At 43.2% G+C, this 10,635-nt stretch overlaps 1 protein-coding gene across 1 annotated transcript in view; it reads right to left on the reverse strand.

Annotated features, from left to right (window-relative positions):
* The window catches only part of LOC107574012 (ectonucleotide pyrophosphatase/phosphodiesterase family member 2-like), a gene marked incomplete at its 3' end in the record, with an annotated part of 33,202 nt that overhangs the window by 14,637 nt on the left and 7,930 nt on the right, over positions 1–10,635 (reverse strand). The window contains exons 7-18 of the mRNA XM_016260484.1: positions 9,983–10,062; positions 8,683–8,802; positions 8,386–8,441; positions 7,883–7,948; positions 1,913–1,985; positions 1,720–1,828; positions 1,380–1,502; positions 986–1,017; positions 774–901; positions 553–616; positions 396–483; positions 110–279 (exon numbers count right to left, since the gene is read on the reverse strand). Coding sequence (XP_016115970.1) covers positions 110–279; positions 396–483; positions 553–616; positions 774–901; positions 986–1,017; positions 1,380–1,502; positions 1,720–1,828; positions 1,913–1,985; positions 7,883–7,948; positions 8,386–8,441; positions 8,683–8,802; positions 9,983–10,062 — 1,109 coding nt within the window. The remainder of the gene's footprint in view (positions 1–109; positions 280–395; positions 484–552; positions 617–773; positions 902–985; positions 1,018–1,379; positions 1,503–1,719; positions 1,829–1,912; positions 1,986–7,882; positions 7,949–8,385; positions 8,442–8,682; positions 8,803–9,982; positions 10,063–10,635) is intronic.

Genomic DNA, 10,635 nt, shown 5'->3' on the forward strand with positions numbered 1-10,635 from the left:
GAGTGTGTGAGTGTGAGAGAGTGTGAGTGTGTGTGTGAGTGAGTGAGTGTGTGAGTGAGTGAGTGAGTGAGTGTGAGTGTGTGAGTGAGTGTGTGTGTGTGTCGCTGACCTCATCGTCACAGTTACAGCCCAGGTCATGGGTCACCTCAGTGGGCGGGGCTAAAGGTGTGGGTGATGTCACTTCCTCTGGCTGTGTGGGGGTGTAGGGGGGCTTCCTCAACACACTGTTCAGACTGCCGTGAGTCCCGTTATTAGGAGCTGGAGTCAAACCCAGCAGATCTATACACACACGCGTGCACACGCACGAACGCACGCACACACACACCAGCTGCATGAATCCGTCACGATTCTCATAAACTAAAACTATTTTAAGAAACCCGGCAGCATTTTCTCACCACACATGACGTTATACAGCTCGATGTTCTCAAAAACAGGCACTTCTGTCTTAAAATTGAAGCCCGGTCCAAATCCCAGAAAGATCGTCTGCGAGAAAAACACAACAATGAGAAGACTGACTGATGGACAGATTCCTGTACAGATTGATTGATTTACCTGCATGCTGCTGATCTTGTTGTCAAAGCCATGATCTCCAAAGAAGCCGCAGGTAGCAGGAGATCTGCTCTCAAACACATATCAAACATCACTAAAGTCACAGAAATCATAACTAGAATAAATGAATGAATTTGTGTCAGATTTGTCTCATTTTAAATGTGAATGTGTCTTAAACTATGCCTACAGCGCACGCTTGCACGCACGCACACACGCACACACACATTGCCACATGCCACTTCCTGTCCATGAGCAGGTGCACGTCTTCGATGCGTATGTTGTTGGCGTAATGCAGGCGTTTGGGCAGGTGCTGCTTCAGGTACGGCTTGAAGTGCTGATTGGGCATCTTACACTGGAAACGGGTCAAAGATCAAATGCAGCACCATGTACAAACACAACAGTGAGTCTGTCTGAAGGATGCGATTGATGGACTTACTGTTAAATTAGCTACAATCTCCTTCGGATCATCTGAAACATGAAGAAACAAGGCACTGAAATCATCTGTGTGAAGGTTTTAGAAGTACACATGTGTAAGTGAAACGTATGTTTTTAGAGTTCGTGTATATGCAGGGTGTAAACTACTTCATTACCACATTAAAAGGGATAGTTCACCCTAAAACGAAAATTCTGTCATCATTTTTCCATACTGTGACAGTCAATGGCTATCAGCAGCGGTTTGGTTCTCAGCATTCTTCAGAATATTTTCTTTTGTATTCATCAGAAGAAAGAAACTCATACAGGTTTGGAACAATTTGAGAGTGAGCAAATAATGACAGAATTTTCATTTTGGGTGAACTATCCCTTTAAGTGAGATAAACGTGTGTACTCACATGGTGAGTTGGCGTTTTTGGGGCCGATTCTTCCGGAGGATCCTGGGATCAGTGTGATAGCATCAACATCCAGTCCGTAAGAGCTCAAATACTCTGTTCGTTCACAATGAGACTCCTCCATTCCTGAACGCATACACACACAAACACACAAAGGCACTGAACATTTGCTGTGAGAAGTCCATTTAAATGAGGGTGTTGGATCTGAGTCTGTTTGAGAGTAACACATTTTCAATGTGGACTTTTGACTTTAGGCCCACTGTACGTGAACGTACGTGTGTGTGTTTCTGTGCTAGAACATCAGAGATCACGTGATGCGTTACGTGTGTGAGTGCAGCCGTACCATGATCGCCCACCAGGATGACGTTCACACAGCGATGGAGGTTCATCTGTTTCAGGCCGTTCATCAGCTGGCCAATGATGTTATCGATCTTCCTGAGAGTGTTATCCAGCTGCCACACACACACACACATCATATTTACACTCCTCTAAATGTCTCACACACTAATCAAAGTCTCTGTGTGTGTGGGTTTCACCTCATTGCTCAGCGGACCCAGGATGTGTCCATACGTATCCGGCTGCTCTGAGTGGACAGCATAGACATACGGCCTGGAAAATACAAACCACAAAACTACATGACAACTACACAAAAATACATGATTAATCAGCACATTAAGACAACTGTTTTGTTTTACAAGTTTTTTTAATGTTATGGGTATTTGGCGATCCCCCCAGTGGAGCGGTCAGTAGCGATGCAGTTGTGTCCTAAGACTGCCTCCTCCTGGCGGGGAGACCCGTTGCTCCCTTCCCAGGCCTGTATGCATTCGTCTGGTCTGACCGGGGATGCTTATACGGCTTGTGGGGAAGCTGGGTTCAGTTGTGCGAGCACAGGGATCTGGTGCTTCGGCACCTCAGCCAGTTGGGTCTTCGGGTCAACTGGGAAAAGAGCAAACTCTCCCCGACGCAGAGGATCTCTTTTCTAGGTATGGAGTTGGATTCGGTCAAACAGACAGCACACCTCACAGAGGAACGTGCACTGAAACTATTTCAGAGGCTCCTGGGGCATATGACAGCTGCAGCGGCAGTTACGCCGCTGGGGCTGCTTCATATGAGACCGCTCCAGCACTGGCTTCATGGCCGAATCCCGAGGTGGGTGTGGCAGCGTGGCACTCACCGGGTCCAAGTTACACCGGCCTGTCGCCAAACCTTCACCCTGTGGTCAGACCTTACATTCCTCCAGGCAGGAGTGCCCCTAGAACAGGTCTCCAGGCATGCTGTGGTTTACAAGGATGCCTCCACAACCGGCTGGGGGGGCCACATAAAATGGGAACGCAGGGTCGGGGGTTTGGACGGGCCCCCATCTGCACTGGCATATCAATTGCCTAGAGTTGTTAGCAGTGCGCCTTGCCTTGAACCGTCTCAAAGGGCGCTTACGGGGCAAATACGTGCTGGTCCGAATGGACAACACAGCGACCGTTGCGTACATCAACCGACAAGGTGGTCTGTCGATGTCCCGCCACCTCCTCCTTTGGAGTCGGAAGGTTCTGAGGTCACTTCGTGCCATTCACATTCTGGGTCTGCTCAACCGTACGGCCGACGAGCTGTCACGAGCTACGCTCCCGTGAGAATAGAGACTCCATCCCCACACGGTCCAGCTGATTTGGAGACGTTTCGGAGCCGCTCAGGAAGACCTGTTTGCCTCTCCAAAAACCTTTCACTGCCAGTTGTTCTACTCCCTGACCGAGGGAACTCTCGGCACTGACGCACTGGCACACAGCTGGCTGCGGGGCCTGCACAACTATGCGTTTCCCCCAGTGAGCCTTCTCACACAGATGCTGTGCAAGGTCAGGGAGGACGAGGAGCAGGTCCTGCTTGTCGCGCCATATTGGCCCACTCGTACCTGGTTCCCTGAACTAATGCTCCTCGCGACAGCCCCTCCCTGGCAGATTCCTCTGAGGAAGGATCTACTGACTCAGAGACAGGGCACCCACGTCCAGATCTCTGGAAACTTCATGTCTGGTTCCTAGACGGGACGCGGAGTTTCTAGGTGACCTACCCCAAGAGGTAGCTGACACCATCACTTCGGCGAGAGCTCAGTCTACGAGACACGCTTACGCCTAGAAGTGGAACCTGTTCGTCGAGTGGTGTTCTTCTCACCGAGAAGACCCCAGAGATACCCGATCAGGGTCATGCTTTCCTTTTTTCAGCAAGGGTTGGAGCGAAGGCTATCTCCTTCCACCTTTAAGTCTATGTCGCTTAAAAAAAAACGATTGCTGCTCACCATGACCCCGTGGAAGGGAAGTCGGTAGGGAAGCATGACCTGGTCATCAGGTTCCTTAGTGGGGTGAGAGGGTAAGTCCTTCCCGGCCCCTCTTCATACCCTCTTGGGACCTGTCTCTGGTGCTAGAGTTTCTTTCAATGAAAACGCTGCTCCTGCTTACACTGGCCTCCATCAAGAGGGTAGGGGACCTGCACACATTTTCAGTCGGTGATTCATGCCTAGAGTTTGGGCCGGCTGACTCCCAGGTAATCCTGAGGCCCCGGCCCAGCTATGTGCCCAAGGTTCCCACTACTCCCTTTGGGGATCAGGTGGTGAGCCTGCAAGCGCTGCCCCCGGAGGAGGCAGACCAAGCCCTAACTTTGCTCTGTCCCGTCTGAGCCTTGAGATGCTCATCCTCCTGGGCACTGGCTCGTGGCGCCTCGCTGACAGATACTTGTAGAGCTGTGGGCTGGCCGACCCCCACGTTCGCTAGATCCTATAGCCTTCGTGTGGAGCCGGTATCCTCCTGTGTTCTCACCTCAAACGGGTAGAGGCACTGAGAGGCCCTGGTTTAGTGTCGGCTTGCTAGAAACTTCTCCAGAGTGTCCGTACTGTAGACCCTGTCGAGTTCCTCAGTCCCCTCGGCAGCCAGATGTGGCGGAACGTCCGGAGCCAGGCCTTCACTCAATGAATCCTCGAGAACTGTTAGAAGGCTGGGTTTCATAAGTGAGACCTAAGTGGATCCCATATGTGTAAGGTCCACGGTATAGCTTCAGAGCCCGTGTTTCCCTGGCAGACTTCTGCCATTTCCAAAAGGGTTACAATCACCTCCAATTTTCCATATGCACCTAAACAGGTGTTCATATGTGTATGTTTGCTTCTGAAACCTCCTTCGGGAAGGATGGGGCTTCCACAGAGTCCCTGTTCCAAGTGGAACGGGTACGTTTTCCCAGTGTTATCCAATCTCACTGAGTGGGTAGTGCTATGACAACAGTGACTGGTCTTCTTGTTGCGAGCCCCGGCCAACACCACAAAGGGGCGCAGGCGGCTCGCACAGGACACTTGAAGGGGCAGCATCCATGGCGCTTTGGTAGGGATCCCAATTCATCGGTCACCGATGTGACTCGTAGTGACCAACTGAAAGGGAACGTCTCGGTTACATATGTAACCCTCGTTCCCTGAAGGAGGGAACAGAGACGTCACGTCCCGTCACCACGGCTGCTGTACCACCACTGAGTGGCCGGGTCACCGGCTCGGCTCCTCAGCGAAAAGCTGGTATGCATTGCACCGGCTGCCTTTTTATGCGCATGCTGTGATCAGCGGCAGCATTAATTGCATGCCAATGTGCATTGGCTCATTTAGTTACACTTGAAGTAAATTGGTCTCTCGAAGCGAGATCCCAATTCGTCGCACGTGACGTCTCTGTTCTCATTTTTCAGAAGGATATCAATTCTTAAATCCTAAGAATCGATTAGTCTAGCCTGTTTTCAGTTAATGGATGGAACATTGAAGGGTACTTCCCATCCAATAAATCACAATAAGCATTGTGCTTTGGTGCTTTTAATACGAAACAGTCTCAGATTTCAAATTCTGTCCATTGTATTGCAGTATTCAAACAATAAATGCCCTTTTGGTGCTGTTTAATGTGGAGTGACAGATCACTGTAGCGCCTCGATCAACAGAAACAGCAGCGCGAGGAGCACGTGAACAGGTCGTCTCCTCCACATTAATACCAGTTTCAGTTCATAATCATGACTAAACACCCGAAGGTAAGTTAAAAGAAAGAGTACAACTTTACAATCCGTATCCTGTCTCATGTGATCGCTCAATCAGTGTTTCAGCTGCGCGAAGACGTCAATATAACGGCTTGTAAACAATGTCACATAATGTCACATTTACTATACCTCAGAAAAAAACATATTCGGTGACCATAAACTCATTAATCCGATATAAAAATAAACTGTAGAGAGGGGTATTTTGCTTAATTTATCCACCATATAACATATTCATTATAATTTTTACTGTTCTTCAATGTTTAATTTATGTTTGAATAAATCCATCAAGTTTTTATGACAGCCACCATTTAAATGTTTATATTTAAAGGGGTCATATGATGTTGCTAAAAAGAACATTATTTTGTGTATTTGGTGTAATGAAATGTATTTATGCGGTTTAAGCTTCAAAAAACACATTATTTTCCACATACTGTACATTATCGTTTCTCCTCTATGCCCCGCCTTTCTGAAACGCGTCGATTTTTACAAAGCTCATCGTTCTAAAAAAGCGAGGTGTGCTGTGATTGGCCAGCTATCCAGTGCGTTGTGATTGGCCGAATACCTCAAGCGTGTGACGGAAATGTTACGCCCCTTACCATATTGTGATGATGCCCTGTCCGGCCGGAGCGATGATTCAAAAACATGAAAACCCATTATAAACGAGGCATTCGTTGCAGCCAGTGGGGACATAATTATGGATTATAATGACTTATACTCTCTTTTTACGCGTTGCGTTGCATCGCGCCGCGTAAACATAAAACCATGTCTGCATTTGTGATTGGAGAAATGACAAACAACAAGCCCTACTCTACACTGCCCAAAAAACTTGCTTTAAACATATAAAATTTTATGCACCAAGAGCTTGTAACACTCCAAAGAGAAAGGGAAAATTTTAATCGGATCATTTGACCCCTTTAAAAAAAACTAAATGTATTAATATTATGTAACTGTAACTTTATTGTAAAAACTTTATTAATTTTAACCTTCAATATTATAGTAATGTAGTACCAACTGACTCATGTAGTGGTCGACCGATATTGTTTTTTTGACAGCTGATGCCGATATCTTGGAAAGCAGGGTGGCCGATAGCCTATATAAAGCCGATATAATTTGTATATAATTTTAATTAATATTTAAGAAATTTGAAATCATTTGACAATGGATTAAAAAATAAATGTGTAAAATAAACATACTTATACTTTAGATGACAATAAAAATATAATTAAAAAGGAAGTAAACAGTGTAACCAACAGGGCACTCGGTATTCTGCGAAGTTTGTGTGCATTGGGAATCATATTTTTCAAATAAAGCCAGGGTAACACTCATTTTAAATACAGCACACAGAGAAAATGACATGAATATGACACTGGGCAAAGGCATAAAGCACAGCATAATTTGAAATCACGAGTTTAAAGTTTAAAGCATTCAATTCACACTGACCGACCATCACACAGAGAACACGTGATCATGCTGGATAAAAATGCACACTTCACAAGATCTCACAGCTGGATTTGACTAAGTTTGCAAGGTTTGTGAAATTAAAAGTTCATTAGTCATTCAAAGATTTGTTTAAATGTTTAATTGCTTAATGCTGACGGCAAACGAGAAAGTATTATAATGTTTGCCTTTCTCTTACTAATAATATAAAAGCAATCGTTATAATACTTTTTGTACACATTAATTCCTTTGTTTAACCGTTCTATCTAATTATTAGACAGACTTCTATCTGTATTAGACAGAACTGTTAACGACGACAGTAAACAAGAGGGAACAACGCCTCGAACACATCGATCAAGCAGAAAAACTTATCGGCTGTTGCCGATATTTGAAAAATGCCAAATATCGGGCGATATATCGGCCTTGGCGATATATCGGTCGACCACTACTCTCATGTATATTTTACAGCATTAGTTGAGAGATTTTTTTTCCTTGAGAAAATTTGGCATGTACTGTACCTGATATATATCCAAAATAATCGATATTGAATCGAATCGAAAGCTTGTGAATGAGAATCGAATCGTGAAATTTGTGTCAAAACCCAGCCCTAATAATTATCATTAGTTTTCACTACAGTAATCGTTATAGTAGTCACTATAATTAATGTTAGTTTCCACTAGTAATCATTAGTTTTCACTATAGTTATCATTATAGTAATCACTATCGTAATCGTTACAGTTTTCACGATAGTTATCATTATAGTAATCGTTACAGTTTTCACGATAGTTATCATTATAGTAATCGTTACAGTTTTCACGATAGTTATCATTATAGTAATCACTATTGTAATCGTTAAAGTTTTTACTATAGTTATTGTAATAACTATAGTAATCGTTACAGTTTTCACTATAGTAATCGTTATGACTATAGTTATCATTCTTGAAGTGAAGTGAGCATTTCAGTAACGAGTACCCAGGGCTTAACTATCCCTCATAAGAATGTTTTGTTTTCCCATTAGTAGTCACATGACGCACCTCTCGTCATCAGGCAGGTGCAGCCACTGCAGGGTAGTGAGGATCCTCCGCTCCAGAGGAATCACCCTACAGACAGAGAGACAGACAGACGGGTTCATTCAGCCCCTCACAAACATTGTCACACAGACGTCAGAGCTCTTCTTCACGGGCCACTGGTCGCGTCCTCACAACTAATGCGAATGAAGCTCTTCAGGGAAGAACATGAATGTCGGGACAGTCTGAGCCGCTCTGAATGACCAGTGTGTGTGTGAGAAAGGTCTTTGTTTGAATCATGTGTTGTTTGCATCATGAGTCTCTTGGCGTGAAACTCTGAGATTTGCTCTAAACACTGAATGCTGATTTTAGAAGAAAACCTCCACTCTGCTGAGAAACAGCAGTAGAACATAAAAATTTAAGATCTGAAACCAATCAAACGAAGCAGATAAATGAATAATCCTGCTAAGTGTGATTGCGAGCGCTTTATTTGTGACATTCAGCACATCTGGACTGAGATCTCTGCTCACCAGGGCCAGAAGAACGTCCCAGCTTTCACACCCTGCTTCTCTGCTGTGATCCAAACCTGAGACGACAAACAGACAAAAACAGTCTAAATGATTAAACACGAACCCACTTCAAACTAGACTTTCCATCCAAACCCAAACGGAGCTCGATGATTAGTTTAGTGTTCCCATGTAAAACCTGTACAGAATCTGGACCACAAGTACAGAATCACATTTATGCCGAACGACATTATAAAGCTTATGTAAAGCATCTCGTTTGTGATTGGCTGAGGGCCATGTGTGGGCGGAGTCATGACTCACAGGCTGCCCGCCCCACCAGCGGTGAGTGAGCTTCTCTTGTCCTTTCAGTGTGAAATGAGCTTTGAACATGGGATCATACATGGAGTTACACACGATCCCGTGAGACTCGGGATACAAACCCTGAGGAGGAACACCAGAAAACACCAACCAGTTCAGTTAAATCACATCATAAGAGCAAATCGAGTGCTCACATACAAGAATCGGGTGTAAAAACTATTTTCACTCAGAAACCACTAGTAAATTTCACAAAGAAGTGGCAAGTAACACATTAAATTAAATGTGAAATTTTGAAGTAGAAAAACTGAAAGTCCAGCAAGACGAGACGCTCGCACACATAATCGTAGAAAATTTCCATACATCAAAATTGGCCTCTAAAAAAAAGCATTTCATAAGATTTTTTTTGTTGTACATTTTTTAAGCTTATGCACCAAAGTATTCTATTTACAAACATATTTGGTGCGGATATTTAACAGCTTTTTTTGCTGGTATTTTCTTTTCTTTTAAAGCATACTCAATAAATGGTTGTAAGGTTAAAATAATTTTTTTTTTTTTTTACAGTGTACTGTATGGTGAATGTATATATATATACAGTGGGGAAAAAAAGTATTTAGTCAGTCACCAATTGTGCAAGTTCTCCCACTTAAAAAGATGAGAGAGGCCTGTAATTTTCATCATAGGTATACCTCAACTATGAGAGACAAAATGAGAAAAAAAAGAAAGTCAGAAAATCACATTGTAGGATTTTTAAAGAATTTATTTGCAAATTATGGTGGAAAATAAGTATTTGGTCAATAACAAAATTTCATCTCAATACTTTGTTATATACACTTTGTTGGCTGAATAACAATCACACTATAAATGGTACACAAATAGTAAAATAGAGTAAATAATTAAGAAAAAGATTAGAAATAATGAGAATTTCATTAGTTTCTCAGTACTGCAGTACAACTAAAAAATACTGTGATACTTAAAATATTTGTATTTCATTTTGAACTGTCAGAATTTTAAATCCCAATGTTCATAAAAAGGCTCAATTTTATTTAGGCAAGTTATAATGTCATATATCAATAGTCTAGTTTAAAAAATCTTAAATTTTTTCTCAACATAACAGAATTTACAAATTCATCTAAAATACATTAAAAGCCTTCATTTCAATGTTAACTCTCCAGATACAGTCCGTAGCATGCAGGAATTTGACATGTCGTGCTTCAGATGATCGGATTCATGATTAGAGCAGTGATCTCTCAGTTATATCTGAGTGCGCTGAGTGAATCTGTCTGCTGTGAAGTGTGTTTGGTACCGTGGCCAGAGTGTAGAGGTTCGGGAATGTTTTGGACGGGTACATGGGCCTCATATGAGGGGCGCGAGTTCCACACGATCCTATAAAGAAACACATGAAACTGTTTTAACGAGCAGCTGATAAATGAGCAGCCGTTTTAATGAATAGCTGCTCCTGAGACCTCAGTCATGGAAGACGCTGTATCTCGCACTAGATCACTCACTCAACAGTCGCCAGACGCTCACTGATAATGAGTCACTGTCGGTCTGAACAGTTAATTTCTTATCTCGACTGATGACAGAAAGACATGAACATCTTGGATGACATGGGGGCGAGTAAATCATCAGGAGATTTTTATTCTGGAAGTGAACTGATACTTTAAAGGGGTCACATGATGTTGCTAAAAATAACATTATTTGGTGTAATCAGAATCAGAATGAGCTTTATTTCCAGGTATGTTTACACATACGAGGAATTTGTTTTCGTGACAGAAGCTTCCACAATGTAACAGAATGACAGTGACAGAACAAAAACACAGATAATTAAAGAAGAATTTAAAAAATAGAACAAGTAAATAAGGAATAACAATATATAAATTGACAATTGTATGTGCAGGTATATTACAATCATACAGGTATATTATGTGCAAATTGAAATGTAGGCTGAGTATGTGT

The sequence above is a fragment of the Sinocyclocheilus grahami genome, unplaced genomic scaffold (assembly GCF_001515645.1).
Source record: "Sinocyclocheilus grahami isolate Dianchi unplaced genomic scaffold, SAMN03320097.WGS_v1.1 scaffold2090.1, whole genome shotgun sequence".
NCBI lineage: Eukaryota > Metazoa > Chordata > Actinopteri > Cypriniformes > Cyprinidae > Sinocyclocheilus > Sinocyclocheilus grahami.